Below are 19,142 nucleotides of genomic sequence, written 5' to 3' on the forward strand. Positions count from 1 at the left end.
TGTCTGTGCCTTAATCAAAACGTAGATTCCATGAACATAGCTTTTTTCTTAGAAGTGCACGCCTGTGGAATTCTCTTCCGTTTGGCTGTTTCCCACCTGACTACAACTTGGACGTCTTCAAGTCCAACATAAACAAATTCCTGATTAATCGCCCCCTTAAGTAAGACGCTTTATCAAATCTCCAATACCAACTATTACTACGATATTATCCCATTGATTATTGTACACAAAATAACCCTTATCCCTGAATATCTCACGGGCTTTGATAAGTGGTGATCCCCATGTAAAAAAAACAAAAAAAAACAAAAAGGCTTCCCAAACCACCAAGAAATTTGGAACGGAGAGAAATTGTCACACCTTAAAACATAAAAAGAAATATAATTGTGGAAAAAAGGGTAAGGACAATAAATGTTTTTCTAAAAAGAAAAAGAATCAAATAAAATATAAAAGTCAATAAAGTTAAGATGTTATATAAAAGTAAGGGACAATTACTGTCTTTTTTTTTTTAAAATAATGAAAAGAATTAACGTTTCTTTTTAAAAGAAGGAGGGCAAATAATTAGAAATATAAAAGTAAACAACCTTAAAATAAAAAAAATGGGGAAACTAATGTTTTTCTAAAAGAATAAACATTAAAAAAAAAAACTGAATAATTAATAAAAACTAGCAGGAATACCCGATATTGCCTGGGATTGAATGATGATCATTGAATGTTTTACACTCCTATATTTTTATTGTCGGTGAAATCGCCCATTTTTCAACCAAATCGATTGAATGCCTGCTCTAGTTGGGGACCCAGCGTGGTGCACCAGGAGAAGGCTCATATGCCTCTTGCAGTGACTTAGTTCACAATGCACTGTAGAGAACCTATTGTTGAATTTATAAAATCATTTTATATATATCATGGCTTGAATTAAAGTTTAAAATGCAAAAGTCAAGTATCATACTTCAATTGTGCTCTAAAGAAAAACATTCATTTCAAATGCACCCCAGTCATATTAAAAAACCCACTGCAGATTTTATATGTTGAGCTTTTCGACTTGTATGGTAATAAAACTTCTCAAATGTATTTGTGATGTTAGGCTGTGTAAGGTGTTAACTTTGGTCAAAATCTTTTGCTCCTTTTTTTCATCGGATTATTTTGATTATCGATACTTATCAGAGACATTCCTATACAAAACCTATCTAAGAACACTACCAATCACATAAAGTATCATCTCAGCCATTTTCAAATCCATGGGGAATGAACTCACAGACACACAGAGAAAGTTCATTTTATATAGTAGAAATAATTGAGAGAAGAGGTAAAGAATTTTAATAATAATCATTGTGCCCTCAAAAGAGTATGACCATTGCAATTTGGAGTAAAGGTCACAAAAAAGGGGTGAGGAGGCAAATGTGGCACTATGGGTGAGAAACACTTCTCCACATTTTGGGCCTTTATGCCAACCCGCTCTTGTGGGGAAGCATGCACATATCATGCAGGTGCTGTGTGATTTTCAACATGTCAGAATATATCAACCAGGTTTGACTGACAGTTATTTTTTACAAAACTCCCTGGTGTAAGAACGATCTGAAACCCCCAGAATTTGAAAGGTCACACCCAAAAGAACTCGTCATCGAGGCGTACAAAAACTAAAAAATGTTCAAGTGTTATGTACACATATCTCTCTTTCTCTCTTTCTTTCACGCTTTTTCAATAAGGAAAGAGAGGAGAACTGAATTGTATTGTAAAAAAAAAAAAACAGTCGAAGCTTAGGTTTTGTGCGCAATGGATACATGGCAGTTTTGCAACGCGTTAGTTTAAATATGTTCGACCAGAGTTAAAATAAATAACTATATTTTTATAAAAAATACCTTTGTTCAATATATTATGCAAGTGTTATTTATTAGCAACAGAGAAGCAGTCCCTGCCATTTAATGCCGACGATAGTGGCTGCCAATGAAACTTTAAAAAAACAATTTTTAATTAATATAAAAAACAGTAATACTAAACAACGCAATGAAGACTTCACGCCATACCATTTATGTAAAATGGATGTGCCTATCAGGGAGCTGGCTGCCATATCAGAACATAGCAACAGTTTTAGAAATGTCCCCACGACAAACCAAGTAACTCTCTCCGGGTTCATGAATTATCGGATCAGAAAACTACTTGATCAATTTACATAATTTTTGGAACATTTTTGTTCGGTGATGTATACGGACATCATAAAGATTTTTTTTTTTGTATTTTATTTTTTTAATTAGGTTGAATTCTGGACAACCACCAAAATTTTAAACAAAATTATATTTTGTGTAATGACATGTAAGAAACATTACAATAAATCATGAAATTGGATGAGATAATTCATGGTATCAACATTCATTTTTCTTTTCTCAGATTAATTTAAATCAACATAACTTTAGTAAAAATTACTAATTTTATGCAAATTATAAAAAATTTTGTTTTAATTTAAAAAAAAAAAAAAGAAGGTAAAATATATATAAAAATAACAAAAGGAAAAACAAACACAGGAAGAAATCATCAAAACGAGAGATTTACCGGTTTCGTTCGGATCGACGAACGTTTTCAGAAAAAGCGAAATATATATATATATAAAAAAAATCGAGATAAATTTCTTTTAAATTAAATATTTCAAAGAAAGAGTGAGAGAGGGAGTGAGTGTTAATGTTCTGGTAAGCTTATATTATCACATTTTGAGGGAGCGTATATCTCATTCATGAGTTTTTGTCTTTTAAATAAAGCAATATCTTTTTCAATGGATATTACTTCCATTCTAGCTTGATGTTCCTCAGCCAGGTACTGCATCTTTTGCTGGTGCTCTAACCTGTGAAAGTCTAGTATTTGTTCCTCCAAACATCTGTTATCTTCAACAATGTTATCGGTCATGAAGTTCATATTGTCCATACTGTTCATAACAATCCCTCCTCCTCCTACTCCTCCCCCTCCCTCACCTCCGCCATCGTCGGGAAGATATTCATAGTTTCCCGGTTGCTGAAAATCAACAAGGTTGTGTTGTGCATCTTGAGGGAATTCCGGTATGTTATCTTGATTGTGGAAGTTTGGTATGTTTTCTGTGTTCTGGAATTCCAACGGGGCTTCTTTTATTGGAGGGTCAATTATCTGTACTCCATTGTTATCTGGTGGCGGAAGTATGTTTGCACTTGTGTTAATATTGTTCTCAAGTAAATCGGGGTGATGATCAAACTATAAAAGAAAAAAAAAAGGAATTTTTTAATTATTATAAAAAAAACAGTGATACTAAACAATAGCAATATTTTTGTGTCGGATATTTTTGAGATAAGGATGGATTATTCATATTATTTCGTCCGCAAGGACTCATGGCATAGTGGATAAAGTAGTTGCTAAAATTCAATTGTAAGTTACACTCTTCTGAAGATTAAAAGCTCAATCCTCAGTGTAGGCAACACTCAAAATACAATTGTGAATTGCTTCGGACTTCTAATCAGTCGTAGGTGGCAGAACGAGAGCATGTTACCCCCGTATATTAAATAAAGAGTTTCTTTTGAAATTTTGTGAAGATTCCCAAGTTCAACAGAAAAGTTCTCGAGTTTGACAGAAAGATTCCAGAGTTCAACAAGATATACCTGAAGAAGGTTGGAGGTTACATCGACCGAAACATGAAAATAGCACTCAAGATGAGAATATTAATGCGAATAATCCAAATAATACGACTTATCAATTCTTATCTAAAACAGTTTAGAAACATAAGGATGGATTAAATGTGAAAGATTACAATGCAAAGAACCGGGTGTTAAAATGATGTGATGTGTGAACAAAAATGGACAAACGAAAGCGGGTCTTGTAGAGCTTGTTTTTATATCTTCATATATTCATTTATTTTTCAGATCAAATCATAGATACAAAACAGTAAAATAGATTTAGTGTTTGAAATAACTGGAATGGTAGAAGTCTTTGATATTTTGAGAATATAATCACATTTTCAAAAAAAATGAGACCAAAAGAAATGCTGTTAAAAAGAAAATGAAATTGAAAATATTGTAAAACTGGAACCGGGAATAGGTAGGTAGTTGAGGTGTCATGCAGAAATAGGATTTATTTTAGATTAGTTCAGTATTCCAATCATTGTGTTATTTGTGCATACTGATGTGTAATTTTACTTTACCCAATAATATCACTAATACATCGTAATATTCACTGTTATATTTTATTTTATTTATTTATTCATTTATTTGTTGAATTATTATCTGGTTTAATTTTAGCAAATCAGAGACCGGTTAGAGTTTTAATCTGAACTGGAAGTTAAAGCGTTAAAGGTGTTCATCAATGATGGATTATTTGGACTACTGTCAACTTGGATGTTATTCTGCCAACATTTTAACCAATGTAACCTCTGATCACTTTCAGGTGCATGTGTCAAACTCTATAATTAAAAATTAGTTAAGACTCATGACTACTGAAACAAGAACAATCTACCATCATTGATTAAATAAAAGGTTCAGTTCGAAATTCTATACAGGTTCTCAAGTTTGACAAGATGCAGCTGGAGACGGTTGGAGGTTACATCAGCTGAAACATTGTAAGAATAACATCAAAGATGCCAACTGTAATCCAAATAATATAAGCAATATATATTTTTTAGTTTTTAAACTAGCAGGCCTAACTGGCATCGCCTGTGGCCTTAATTTTCTTAAAGTACAAAAGAAGAAAAAAAATTAACTTAAAATAATTTAATTTACATAATATTGTAATTGTAAATGTTGAAGTTTATTTTAGGACAAAACAGAGTAAAAAATACTTGTGAATCAATTCTCTCTCTTATACAGTCTAATGTTGGTTAAAAACAAAAAAAAATTGTCCTGTTAACAGTTCTTGTCAATTCTTGTATTGCTTTAATGTCCTGTTGTCCTTTTAGCTGTGAAGAGATTGCTTTGAAACTTGTAGAATTATATTAGTTTATGCTCAATCCTCTCTGTTCATATGTCGTGTGTTTGTGTGTTTTTTTTTTTTTGTAACATCACCTATGGAGCAAACTTGGGAAAGAGACTAAAAGTTGGAAAGGATGCACAAATTGAACCAAGCTAGTTTTACTAGTTGGCCTCTGACTGGTTCTTAATCACTTCTAGACATTGTTACAATAGAAAAAAAGGAGAAGTCAGTTTAGAAGGGAGATGACTCCGATAATACTGTAAACTATTGATTTATATAGATAAAACAGATGATTGTGTGTGTCTGTCTGTGTGTAGATATTTAATCAATAAACTGTTAAACTACTGGTCACATAAGACTGAAATTAACTCATTATTAACCATCCTTGGTGTATGATTACTATTTAATAATAAATAGTAATCATACACCAAGGATGGTTTATAACGAGTAAAATCCTTGTTTGGATGGATGAGTAACGCGTACAAACATATATCGGCAAGTTAAAATGCAGACTGTTCATTCCAATTTGCTGATATATTTTTACATCTTTTTGTGCATACCCAAATTCAATTAATTTCTTCAAGTCATTTAATATTAAATCTTTCTTACTTATCTCTCAGTAGGAAATGTGGTTAGAGTGCTAAACGTTTTGGTTTCAATTCTAGCTGATGGGACCCAAGTCATTTTTTTAATCACTACTGTATATTAGGTACAAAATAATACTCAATAGAGAATTGGTTTTGTAATAATAAATGTGAAATCTGCATGAATTAAAATATATTTAAGCGTATTTTATGACCTGGCATGCCCTCCCCATCCCAATAATTGGTAATATTTTGTCCCTTCATCTATTGTTAAAAATACACCTCAAACACCAGGTGTTAATAAATGTTTCCATTTTTGCCAAAACTTATTCACCAAGTCCCTATTTACTTGCCTACTCACAAAGACAGAGTTAGATGCAAGTTCAATTTTTAATGTGGGGAAAATCCACCATCTCAAAAAGGATTATTCTAGATTGAGGAAAAAAAATAACTCAGCCTAGGATTTCTCCTTCACTTACCAAAGACAAAAAAATTAAAATATCAAAACAGATACTACAATTTGCTCCTAGTCAAAAGTTCAAGGAACCAAACTGTATGACTGATTTGAAAGCACATTATTGACATTGCTTTTCTTTGGACACTTACCCTCATCAAAGTTGATGTTTATATTCCATTTCTATTCATTGTTTTCCCTGCCTGTACCGAAATACAGAAATTTAAATGTAATGTGAACAAACATCTTGTTGTCCTACTCCCCATCCAGGTTTCCCCCCATTTAAGGTGGCTTCTTATGTCTCAGTGAATTAAAGTAGAAAACATATTATTTAAGAAAACAAAAAATATATGAGAAAGAAAAAGAAAAAATTCTTTTGAAATTCACAATAGTCTGTTTACTTACCAATCCGCCTTGTATCAACAAATCGGCATTTTTTTTCCTCGTTGGAGGAATGTGTGGACTTAACTGTTGTTTTAAAGCTCGTTCATTTTGAGACAATGATGTAAACATGGGTTTATTCTTTACACCTTTCCTCTGCAGTTTCAGAACTTTTGAATGGCCCTAGTTTAAAAATCAAAAAAAAAAAAGAAGTTACATACAATTTTTTATTGATTAGTTTTGTTTTGTCTTTTTTATGCAGTGACAAGTTGAATTAGTGCGCTGTGCAAACGTCCATTATAAAATAGGAGTCATTTTTTAATAGGCCACCACTGTCTAGTTTATTGAGTGTTCAAGAAGTTTTAATGTTTTTTTCTTCTGATTTTAATGGGTTTCTTTTTGTTTTAATTTTGCAAATATTTCAAATAATGATTAAAGATTAGCGTTTTTCATTATAAATTCCTCAACCTAATATTCACAAGTAACATGAATTGGAGCAGATACATTGAAGATACTACCATGGCTGCTGCAAGAAAAGTTGGTTCTCTCTACCTACTACTGCTTCTTATGCCAATATCCTATATCTCTACAAAGCTACCATCCACCAATGTGTAATGTATTTATTGTCACATCTGGGATGGTGCACAAACCACTACTCTCTTCCTCTTAGACAGGGTTCAAAAAAGAGTTTCTAATCTAAGCTCCACACTGTCTACCAAGCTCCATCTCCTGACCCATCACCAGAATGTTGTCTCCTTGTGTCTGTTTCACAAGTACTACAATGGAATGTGCTCCCCCATAAATACACCCAACCGATCCGACATTCAGATAAATCTCATCCATTCACTGTAGAGTTTCGAAGATGCTGGCGGGCTTCCTACTCTAATAACTTCTTTCCTAAAACTGCTCACCTTTAGAATTCCCTTTCTATTCACTGTGTACATCACTGTACCAACATGCAGAAATTTAAATTGTTATGAACAAACATCTTGCTGCATAACTCCCCACAGGATTTTTCTGTTGATATCACCCCTAATTCACAATAGACTCTTACATCTCAGTGGCAATGTGGCTTGTTTAGGGTGAAATGAAGTAAAAAAATGTTTTTTTTTTAATTTCTATTCAGCTCAAACAAGGCATATTACCACTGTGACATAAAGGGCTACTATGATCTGAGGCCAAATTTATAGAAAGTATTATAGGTAGGGAGTTGTGCAGTGATATGTTGGTTCACATTAAATTTAAACTTGTGTATTTGTACAGGCAGGGAAACAGAGAGCAAGAGAGAATTCCAAAGACAAACAGTCAGAGGAAATAAGCTATTAAAGTTAAAAAGTGCTCTGGTATTTGGGGACATCAACATTGAAGGGGTGGAATTTTGCTACTAATTGAGTTCGTTGGGAGTGCTTACATTGCATCAAGTTTGTCAGAGGTCGTTTTGTGGAAGTACTTGCCACTTGCATCAATGATTCAGAATTGTGATGTAGGTAGTGGCAGAGTTTAAGTTACAAACACATAATCTCATTTATAATAGGATATAGTCACATCTTATTAGGTCCATAGACTACTTGCGGATAAGGATTAATGTCAGGACAGTGAAACAACATGCAGATTGGTAACAATTGTTGAAACCGGTCTGAATTAGATTATTTAAAGGACATCTCCACAAGAATTGGTTAACATTGGATTTAAAAACAACTGTAGTCAGCTGGGAAGCAGCCCTGTGGTATTGTGTTCCACAGATAGATCATTCTTGAAGAGAAACTTTGCTCATGAAAGTTTTTTAGTTCTAGGTACATAGATAGAGAAACAAAAATTGTTTATAGTGGTTGCAACTAGACGAGTTTTTGTTGTAAATTTAAATATATTTGTTTGGGTGGATCTAGCCTCATGTGTAAATAGGATATATTCTAGACAGGTGGTCATGATAAGATTAAAAGGTTGACCTGCCACGAAATAAGCTGAAATGGTGAGAATTGAAAGCAATAAAGCTTAAGTAGAAGTGACATCAGACAGGTAACTGTGTGAGTGGTGGTTTATATCTGGGGGGGTTAACAAGTTGGATTGATAAAATGTGTTGGATTCTCATGTAGCTGTTGTCTCTCTGATTCTACTTCTGCTTTTTCTCACTCACATGCCCCTATTCCAAATTTCTGCAGTGGGCCGACATCAGTGGACTTCTTTTTTTGTTTTTTTTTCATAGAATCAGGAGACAACAGTTACATGAGAACCAATGTGTTCTGAGACGAGTTAAACTGATGGGAAATAATTAAGCCATGGCCTTATAAAATAATCTTTCTGATTCATTTCTTCTGCCTCCTTTTTGCACTAGGCAATCAACATGTTGATATGAATAAATTTTTCCTCTCTGAAAAGATCTAATGTCATATCATGTAATTAAATAGAAAATGCTATAACATGGTTTCTATTACATCTATGACATGGTCCACAATCTGGCAAGATCACAACACATAGACATGAAACACTGGCTAGCAAAGAAAGTATGATTTAAGATGATTTGAACTGTTCATTTTTAATGACTATTTAATTGTGATACTACTGATGCCCCCCCTCCGAATTGTTAGGAAATAAATTTAAAAAAAATAGAGGAAAAAATATAACAATAACAATATCAGACAATTCTTTTCTTTACACCCAAAAAAAAAAACTCAAATCAAGTGTTATTAAAAAATGATTAAATGAGAGCATGTAACTCCCACGAAGTAAATAAAGGGCTTCATTCGAAATTCTGTCTAAATTCTTGGGTGGTAGAAACATTCCTGAGTTCGACAAGATACATCTGAAGATGGTAGGAGGTTACATTGACCAAAATGTTATGAAAATGATATTCAAGATGAGAACAGTAGTCTGAAGAATTGAAATAATACGAATAACCAATCCTGATTTAAAAAGTTCAGAAATGTAATACAGAATATTTATAAAACACCCTCCCTTCCTCATGTTAAGAACGGTTTTCTAAATAAGATCATTTTTTCAGCCTGGTATCTTTTCTACAAATATTGTGATACAAGAAAAATATCTGTAATGTTATTTAAATATTTCTAGAGTGCACCAGTAGATAATAATGAAAAAATAAAAATAAAAGAATGAATACTTCATTGTTGTAAACCAATTTGAACATACACAAAGATTTTATTACGAATTTTTTTTGTGTACGCCACGGCACACAAAAAAATCTCATTATCAGCACTTGTCACCATTTCTGTTGATACTTACATAAAACGTTTTTAATCAATTCTCTTATAATTTTAGGAAAATAAATTAATATACTACTATTAAATATGGTTTGAACAAAGTTTCTTCTATGTACTATAAAGTCTCAACTTTGAGATAGTCTAACAATTGATTGGAAAGATGCCCATATTTTGTTCAAATTCTGTGAAAAAGACAATTCTTTTCTCTGACTGGTTAAAAAAGTATGAAACATCATCGACTGGTAGAAGTTCCGTAGCAAGTGTTTATATGTACAGACCTTGACCGCACAGTTGCAAAAAGTCATCTATTGCTAGCAAGCATGCTATGTCAGCATGTTTCATTATTAATAGGCTGATTTGAATAGCAATTTTTTGGAATATACAAATAACAACAAAAATATTAAAATAACATTTTAAAGAAAAATTTATTGTGAGTCCAGTCGTATAAGTTTTATTTTGATGGACATAGGAGAAATCTACTAATTACTGATTTGCAGATTCTGACTTAGATTAAGTAGCAGTGTGTGCCATAGCTGAACAGTATGTTTTCTGATATTGCTAATAAGAAAAGGAGGAAATAAGTTTATCAGCAGAACAATGGAGAAAAAGTTATTCATCAAGATACACAAAGGAAGCTGGATAGGATTGTTGATCAAATTGTGGCAGAAAAAAAAAACCTGGACATATTTAGAGTTAGTTTATGGGCAGTTTTAGGTTTGGTGAAGAATTTTGCGATAGTTGCAGATAGTCTTGGGTTTGTGATGGTTGACGACACTTAGAGTGGAAAACAGTGTCCAGTTTTGGACAATTGGTTGCTCAGAGTTTTTTTTTTTAAGAAAGATCAAAGAGATTGGAGTCCACATTGAGCGAGAGTAGATTGGACTGAGAAGAAAATCACTGCAACCAGTTTTTGACAGATGTTTGAAGTTCCTTCTTCTACGCCATGTGATTATCACACACACACACACACACACACACACAGAGTTTAGCTGATTTACACTGTGTACTCGTCTTGTGTTATTTTATTCCAGTGGCAAAGGTGAATGTCAGAATCAATGCTGTTTTATTTTGTTTTAAACTAATTTTTTTTTTTCCAGATGACTTTTTTCATAACTGAGGTAGGAAGTCAGAAATTTTCACTGAAACTGGAGTTCAGATTTTTTAATACCAACTCCCAGTTGAGGTTAAATTGGTTAGAACATAGTATTAAAATAAGTATCAGACCTAATGCAGACAACAGTTTGTCAACATACGTTTTTTTTTTAAGTACATACCTTCCGTTCTCTGAGTTTTTTGACTGGGGGTACCCAAGAATCCTCGGGTTCAATGTGACAACCAATTGTCTTTACTTCCCAAGTTCCTATCCGGTCAGAATGCATTGTGAGTAAAACTTTAAATGAACACCGATGACCCATTTTTGCTCTCTCATTTTTCTTTGGACAATCTAAAAAAGAGAAAAATATATTAACCATAAAACATAATGACAAGATACTTCAAGACTGATTGGGAATCCATCAAGGATCACATCAGAGATGTTTCATGGAGTAGTATCTTTTCTCTTCCTGTGGAACAGTGTGCTACTGGATGGTTGAAAGCAGCAATTGAAGCACATGTTCCCACAAAGAAGTTCTATAGCTAACCCCACTCTCCCGAATGGTTGACTTCTACTTGTGCAGCTGTCATTGCTCCAAGGCAGCATGCATTTCACAGACTTATCACATATAAGCCTATTACAAATAGATAAAAGTATATAGAAGCTAGAAATAATTGTAAGAGTGAAATAGCTACAGCTAAGAGAAAGCATACCAAAGTCACCAGAAAACGCATTGAGTCACAGAAATTAGAAACTTGTGATTTCTGGAAAATTTATTACAGTGTAGCAAATAATGAGCAATCAACAATTCTCCTACTATCCAACAACCACGAGGTTGTTTCCACAGCAACCAAGAAGGCTAACCTGCTTGCCCAGCAGTTTGCTCTCAACTTCACTTTAAATGCAAAAACTACCTCCTCCCAAATTTCCATTCGTGGACAGAAAAATGTTTGTAATATCATATAAAACCTAGACACTTTGAAGGCATGTAGACCTGATCTCATCCCTGTTATGGTATAAAAAATGCTTTGCTGAGGTTGTCCTGAATCTCTCCACACTCTTCAACGAATGCCTTAATGAATCTTGCTTTTCTAACTAGCTAACTAATCATCAAGAGGCGGGGGGTGACTTTTGTGCTCGGCAAATAACTTGAATTCTGGGTGAGAGCTGATGAAGTACTGTTGAAATAGGAAGATTATTTTTTAAATCCCAACTCATGAATTCTGTTGGACTGGTATCTTTCAATATTATAAATACAAACTTTATGGTTTGTGTCAACAAATGTCAACACAAATAATAAAAGTTGTTAATAGTTAATAAAACAGTGTCATTCTCTTATCTGGATGAAAACCCTTTCATTCTAGTTAACTGGACACATTACAACTGTCATTCATTGAAATCAAACACCTACACAATCTGGACGTGACATTTTTTTTTTACAAAATGGTTACCGATTATCAAAGCCTAGGGATCACTCAAGGATAAGGCTTAAAGAGATGGTGAGTCATGATCGCCATCACAAGAAGACATAAAACAGTGAGTGGAACAGATAGAAATTACTTAAGGAGAATTTGTTGTCCATGATTACAGATCAACAAGTGTTTGTTCACATTACACTTGAAAATGACCATGTTGCAGTCAGTTGGGAAGCAGTCTCATGATATTTTGTTCCACAGGTGGGACATTCTTGGAAAGAAACTTTGTTCATGGAAATTTCAAGCAAAGTTCCTTGCTGTGGTTGCAGTTAGATGACTTTTTGCTGTGAATGTTTGACAGGGAGGTACCAGGTGTTGGAGCTCAGTCAAGCACCTCACATTCACCATAAACATAACAATAGAAAAGAGAGAGGTGAACAAAATCTCGTATGTGTGAAAAAGGCTGAAGGGATGAGAACATCTACTAGATCACAGTCAAGTTTGTACTCTGTCAAAACAGGAAAGAGTGCTCCAAGTGCCACAATGATGATTGTGGATCTCATCTGACGCCACAATGATGATCACTCGATCAGAGAAAGATTGGTTTTATTTCAGACTTTTTCTTCTCTTATATTAGTTATATAACCAAGGCTTGAGAATTTGGTCAATCCTATTATTTAATCCATAGCTGGATAGTATGTTTGTTAATAAAGGATGAAAGTAATACTAGAAGAGTACCCTGATTAATGGATTTCCAACTATTGTATTTAGATTTTTCCCGATTTTTGTTCATTGTCAGTAGACATTAAATGTTTTGTGGAACAAATGGAATTCATTCTTATTTCTGAACAAGATCTTTTTTTGTTGATATGCCATTTTTTTGACAGAGTAAGTGAATAGATTGCGTGTGTTTGAATGAAAGCTCAATTACCTCAATTTAGCTGATCATCATCAGATTGGCATTCTTCACTAAATTTTTTACATGAATTTTTTTTAAAACATGTTTTCTGATAAAAGACCAAAAAATGTTAACTTTTACAAAAGGAGCTCAGTTTTATTGTAAATCGATCACCAATATTACAAAAATTGGAATTCCTAATATTTTCGTGTATTAATGTAAGTTAACTACACAATATGTTTGTATTATTTCTACCTGTTATTGTTACAACTAGGCTGGTGCACCAAATCACTACTCTCTCTCTCTCTCTCTCTCTCTCTCTCTCTCAGACAGGGTTCAAGAGGCGCCTCTAATCTAACAATTCCCACACTGTCTACCAAGCTTTATCCCCTGTCCCATCACTGCAATGTTGCATCTCTGCACTTGTTTTACAAGTACTTCAACTGAAATTGCTCTGGTGAACTTGGTGTACTTATGCTCTCTTAATGTAAATACTCCCGACCAACCTGACAATCAGCAAAATCTTACCCCTTTAATAGCATATTTCCTCAAATCACTTGCCTTTAAAATTCCCTTTCTGCTCCGTCAACTGTACCAACATGAAGAAATTTAAATGTAATATAAACAAACAAATTACTGCACAACTCCTCACTTGGAATGCTCTTATAAATCTGGTTCATAATTTACAGTAACCTCTTGTGTTTTAGTGGCAATGTCCCTTCTTTGGGTTGAATATAAGTAAAAAACAAAATAAAAAAAATAGTGCATAGGCAGCAATAACACGGTATGGATTCTCATTCCAAACTATCCTATCTGCTTGATATTACTAAATAGTTTCTGAAACGCACGGTGACACAAAACTGTACTTGATACAAGTAGACAAGTTGTGTATGTCCATCTCAACTAAGACAATTGGAATTTTTCCTTAGTACAGAGTGGAACGATAAAATTGTTGCCCTAGAAAAGACAACATGATTCCATTTCCATTTGATGAAAACCAGTTTTCTTTTTTTGTTGCAGACCAACTACTAGTTGGTCAGTTCTGTACAAATCTCAAAAGCGATAAAAGCCTTCTATCATGTTTGAAAATGACACAATGTTCAACGAGTGAAATTAGAGATGTGCTGCTGTACAACTCATGCTCTCTAACGATCCAAGTTATGACAACAGGACCATTGCCAGTACCATCAAAATGCAAATCCAGATGGTTCAATGCTTGAGGACATAGCTCAACCGAGTTTCCAAGCAGGTTCATGGTTTTTGGTGTGGTTTCAAGTGAGGGCTACATCATACCATCTCACATCTTTGAAGTTGGCTTGAAAGTCAACACCAAAGTATATCTGAATGTGCTGAAGAGTGTGGTGATCCCCTGATGCAATCAGGTGGCCACTAGCAGACTCTGGGTGTGGCAGTAGGAGCCAAGCCACAAGTTCAAAGAGACCCAGGTTTGGCTTCATAAGGAGTGCTACGATGTTGTACCCTTCTCTCACTGTCCCTCTCCTCTTCTTCTACTGGACTACTTTGGTCATACATCGAGAACATCACCAACATGACCTCCCACAACACCAAAGCCAGCCTGATTGCCACCATCTGCTGAGTATTTGCAAAGCTCCCGCCAGCGCTTGTGGAAAAGGCGCGCTCCTAGTTCTGGATCCATATCAAGGCGGTGGTTTAGGCTGAAAACAACTACATTGAATAGATGTCAACTACACTACATAATCAAGTTATCAATAAAAGTTTTAAAATAAAGCTGTAGTGTTGTTTTCTTTAGGGCAAAAAATTTATCGTTTCATCCTGTATATTTCTAACAGAAGCTGGACTCCACCGTGGGTTATAGAGCACAAAACAGAACCAGTGAATCATTCTTTCTTTTTCAATGAGTGAACAAAATTTGCAAAACCCAAAAAAGGAAGATGAAGTGCTCTTTAGTTTTGATAGACCATCACCTAGAGATAACGCCTTGATAAAAACACTGGTCCCGATCATCTTGTTAGGAAGGGTATCTGACCTATAAAAATCTTGTCTCAAATAAGATAATGACATCCAAAAAACATGTCAGTTTATTTTATATGGCCAGATATTGTCATTCTTTCTTTTAATATTGCCTTGCCCTCTACACTAACAGTCATAATCATTTGTTCAATCCTAATGGATGAAAAAATAAAGGGAGGTGACAGTGGCTAAGTGGTTAATCGCACAAAGTTAGTTTATTACCTCTTCAGATGTGAAATGGAAAGTTGCCAGCAGAGTAGAGATCACAAATGCTATCAGTGATGAACGCCATCTTCATGGACGTGAATCAAGATCCGATGACTGAAGTCAAGAAGAAGCTTCTTTCGGCATGTTGAACCCTTAATAACATCCCAGGAAGAGACAAGACTACAGTTGTGAACTAAACGGCTAGAAAATTACCTTCTATTAACATGGGAACTTCTCCTTCTAAGGCCCTCCCTTCCGGGTCAGAAGGCTGCAACGGAAAACACTCAACCGCCCGAGAACAGGAATAGGTCGTTCAAAAGCTGCTATGACCAGATGGGGCTTTAAAACTGACCCAACTACCTGCAAATGTGAAGACCATGCGATGCAACACCTGCTCACCAGTGCAGTTTGAAAAATGGCACAATAATAATATAAAGGAATGCGTAAAAAGTGGAAAACTGTTGGATAACAACATGCTTCAAATGCAAAGAAGCTAATCGTCTGCAGTGCCTCTACCACAGCCCCGGGGTTGTAGGGCAAAGTGCACACATTTCTTATGGAACACCTTCCAACCTTGTGTCACATCTTCCCGAGGTGGAACAGATGTCAATACAGCGACAAGAAGAAGGAGAAATCGTAGAATATAAGAGAGAGGGCATGAGATAATTGGGAGAGAGAGAAAGTGTTTAACAGAATCTTTGTAAGAGACGAGTCATTTGATAACTACGGCTAATTAAAAGAATTAAAATGCCCCCCCCCCCATATAACCCAATCCCAGAACTACTAAATACATATGTATTTGGTGTTACTATTCTTAAAGTAAGAAAATGCCTCCACCTCCAACACAAACGTCGATTCAGTTAGCTTTAGTATAATAAGAGGTCACAGATATGATTATGAAAATAAAATATTCGAAATCTAATTTGTTTTTGTTTTGTTTTTGTTTTTGTGTGTGTGTGTGTGTTTAAGACAACATCATCACGAACCTGGAATGCAGGATCCGATCCCTCCACATTTGCGCCGGCAACTGCCCTCCCCATTGCACAACAGATCTTCCTTGACAACAATGCATCGTCTCGATGGGGAAACTGCAAAAATCGGATGGAAAATGTCCGTTAAAAACCCGCTGGGCCCTTCCTCGATTCCGACAAGATCCTTTCTCATAATCTCCCGACCTTTTCTTATCATAATGGCACGGGCGAAATTTGGTTTACTGGCAAGGAATTCAACTAGCTTCTCCTGCCGAACGGTTTCCAATTCGCATCGGACTAGACTTAGAATTTTATTGAGTTTGTCGTTTTCGGAGTTTTGTGGTTGTTGGTTCATGTTTGTAGCTTCCTTTTGTATTTTTTTTTCTTTTATAAATATAAGATTATAATTTTTGAAAAAGTCAATTTTAGAAGTTGTATATGAGCCACGATGGTTACTTTTACCTTTTTTTTTTTTCATTAATTTATTTTAGAAAATTAAACTAAGTTGGAAAAAGTAAACATTTAGTGATAGACTCCATCATTTCACGCAGATTAAAACCAATAATTCCTTAAATAGACTAACTATCTATCATAATCATTTTAAGAAATAATAATAATAATAAAAAAAAGAAACACAAGAAAATGTAAACACTATACAGGATTATTAAAACCTCCAAGTAAACAAACACTACTGGATCGTCGAACTTGCTAAGAAAATAAGGAAAAGCTAGTCTAAAGTCATAATTAAACTATAGTCATTTAGAATTTATAGACTCTAAAAAAACACCGTAGGAATTTTATATTAGCATATAAATATAATCATTGTAGTTGTAATTTGTAATTTGCTTTTTCAAAATAGAGGAAGACACAAAACAGGTTTCGAAGATGGTCACTACGTGGCGCTGGTGTTGTGTGTTGCTGCACAGCGATCCCTAGCGGTCAATCAATGAACTGTCATATAAAACGTTTTGGGTTCGTGGATAGTGCGGGAAATTTCCACGTGACCACATGCCATTTGAATTGTTATGTAACCTGTTTCAAAACTATCGGCTTAATCGTTTATAATAAGTTCGATTGCGGTGTACAAGTTAACCAGGTTTGTTGGCAACTTTTTAATATTTCAGTTTCAAAACCAAAACAGTTAAAACCTTTGCTTGAACTTTCGCATTTCAAACTAACGCACTGTCTTTAGATATGAGTTTGTTGGATTTTTTTTTTTTTTTATTTTAGTTTTTTTTTAGTATGGGTAAAATCCAGCTTTGCCTTTGCATGGAGGACAAAAATTAAAATTGCTCCAGTTTGAAAGGATTTCTCCTTTACTGACCGAGGGCAGAAAAAGATAAAGTGTAGTATCAGAACAGCCATATTGTCGTATTTACAGTTCAACAACAATAACGGCACGTGCATTTTTAACACCCCCAAACAATTAATTCTTTTCGTTTCAGGAGAATTTCATCCGCGCAAGGGAAAGTTAACAAAGCCTCTCCTCCCCGTGTTAAGAATGGATTTCTAAATTTACCGTGAATAATAAAAAGTTTGATTTGAAATATCGTGGCTTTTTAATAGTAAAATAATATCGTTCTTTTAAAAACTAATAATAATGTTTGTTCTAGCAGATCTTCTAGTGATCATATTTTTTTTTTACCAATTACATAACCTGCAATTACTTAATAGTATATTTTTATTTTATTTTATTTTTTTACTTGAAATGGATTTTTTTTTATATCGGATTATAATACATAAACGCCTATTTTTATTTAGGGGTTTGTGTTATTACACGCATAGCTTCGAAAAAGTACTCAAAAACAAATATAGGTATTATTATACAAACACCGTGACAGCGTTAGGGTTAGGATTAGGGTTAGGGTTTAGGATTAGGGTTAGGGTTTAGGGTTAGGGGTTAGGGTTAGGATTAGGGGTAGGGTTAATTCGCTGTCACGGTGTTTGTATAGTTTTACCCAAATATATAACAAATAAATAGATAAGGATTTTAGTGGTACTCATGCAGAGAGTGATCCGTGCTGAAATAATAACGTTATTATTTAAAAAAAAAAAAAAATTCTTAACATAGGGAGGATGTTTTGTGCCTATTCTGTACTTTAACCTTACAATTGAATAAAAAAAAACATATAAAACTTTAATTAAATGTGGAAATACGATTTTAAAAAATAGCGCGGATATCACTCTGTATTAGCACCGGATTGTTACCTTCTATCTATCTAGAAAAGTTTTTAGTGGTTTTAAAACGTGTAATCGGTTCGGAAATCATACAGTGTTATCGATCTATTTTAAAAAGACAAATGACGGCGAACACGGTAAGTTTGGGGGGTTTTGTTTACTCTTTTGTCTCCCAATTTTTCGTCTGCTAAAATTTTAATCACGTGATTACGGTTTGGCGTCAATAAAAGAAACCATTCGTACAAATTCAAGTTTTACGATATCTTTTTGTTTATTAAATTGGTAGGTGAAAGTACAGAATAGTTACAATACGCCCGCCATCCCGGTAACATAAGTGCATAAGTATCAATAAAGATTTTTAATATCGTATTCACTAGCTAAATCCATAAAAAGCGACATTTGAATGAATGGTTTATTTTATTGACGCTGTCGCTAAAATTTTAGCAGACGAAAAATTGGGAGACAAAAGAGTAAACAGTTCCCAACACGGTGTGTTGATCGTGAAGAAAACTTAATGATAATATTTTATTAAAAACGTATTGTACTTTCCCAACTATGTTCGATAACTCTAAAAGAGGCATCTTCCCCCTTTACACTGTCGATAATTTCAATTTAATGTCAATCAATTTACTGGTGTTCAACAAGTTCCGTTTGTGTTTGTTTACAATGTCACGACGATGAATACCCTGGAAAAGTCATTACTGATTAATGCTTACCAGTTTTAAAATATTTTCTTATTTTGGAGAAAAAAAGAAGAAAAAAAGCTGCTTATGCACTTTTTGAACCGCGCTATTTTTTTAAACAATATTTTCAAGTTAAACTCAAGTGTTACTGTTCCGA

General features: G+C 34.2%; 2 protein-coding genes across 4 annotated transcripts in view; one reads left to right on the forward strand and one right to left on the reverse strand.

Moving 5' to 3' along the window:
* Window positions 1-2,519: 2,519 nt before the first annotated feature.
* LOC145258714 (uncharacterized) lies at window positions 2,520-17,019 on the reverse strand. Of its 3 annotated transcripts, none has more exons than XM_080116636.1 (4): window positions 16,140-17,019; window positions 10,823-10,992; window positions 6,358-6,516; window positions 2,520-3,210 (listed from the first exon to the last, which is right to left on the reverse strand). In XM_080116636.1, the coding sequence occupies exons 1-4, from the start codon at window positions 16,600-16,602 to the stop codon at window positions 2,668-2,670; spliced, it is 1,335 nt and encodes a 444-aa protein (XP_079972762.1). In that variant the 5' UTR covers window positions 16,603-17,019; the 3' UTR covers window positions 2,520-2,667. The 3 variants fall into 3 exon arrangements, with proteins under 3 accessions (XP_079972762.1, XP_079972773.1, XP_079972780.1); XM_080116647.1 differs by lacking the exon at window positions 16,140-17,019 and adding an exon at window positions 15,169-16,125; XM_080116654.1 differs by lacking the exon at window positions 16,140-17,019 and adding an exon at window positions 12,988-13,190.
* Window positions 17,020-17,073: 54 nt separating this feature from the next.
* LOC145258349 (DNA repair protein complementing XP-C cells homolog) overlaps window positions 17,074-19,142 on the forward strand; it is a 63,319-nt gene continuing 61,250 nt past the window's right edge. The window contains exon 1 of the mRNA XM_080116596.1: window positions 17,074-17,220. The gene's annotated coding sequence lies outside the window, so the exon portion shown is untranslated. The remainder of the gene's footprint in view (window positions 17,221-19,142) is intronic.

Source organism: Euprymna scolopes, chromosome 1 (genome assembly GCF_053919585.1).
Source record: "Euprymna scolopes isolate OS-2025 chromosome 1, ASM5391958v1, whole genome shotgun sequence".
Lineage (NCBI taxonomy): Eukaryota > Metazoa > Mollusca > Cephalopoda > Sepiida > Sepiolidae > Euprymna > Euprymna scolopes.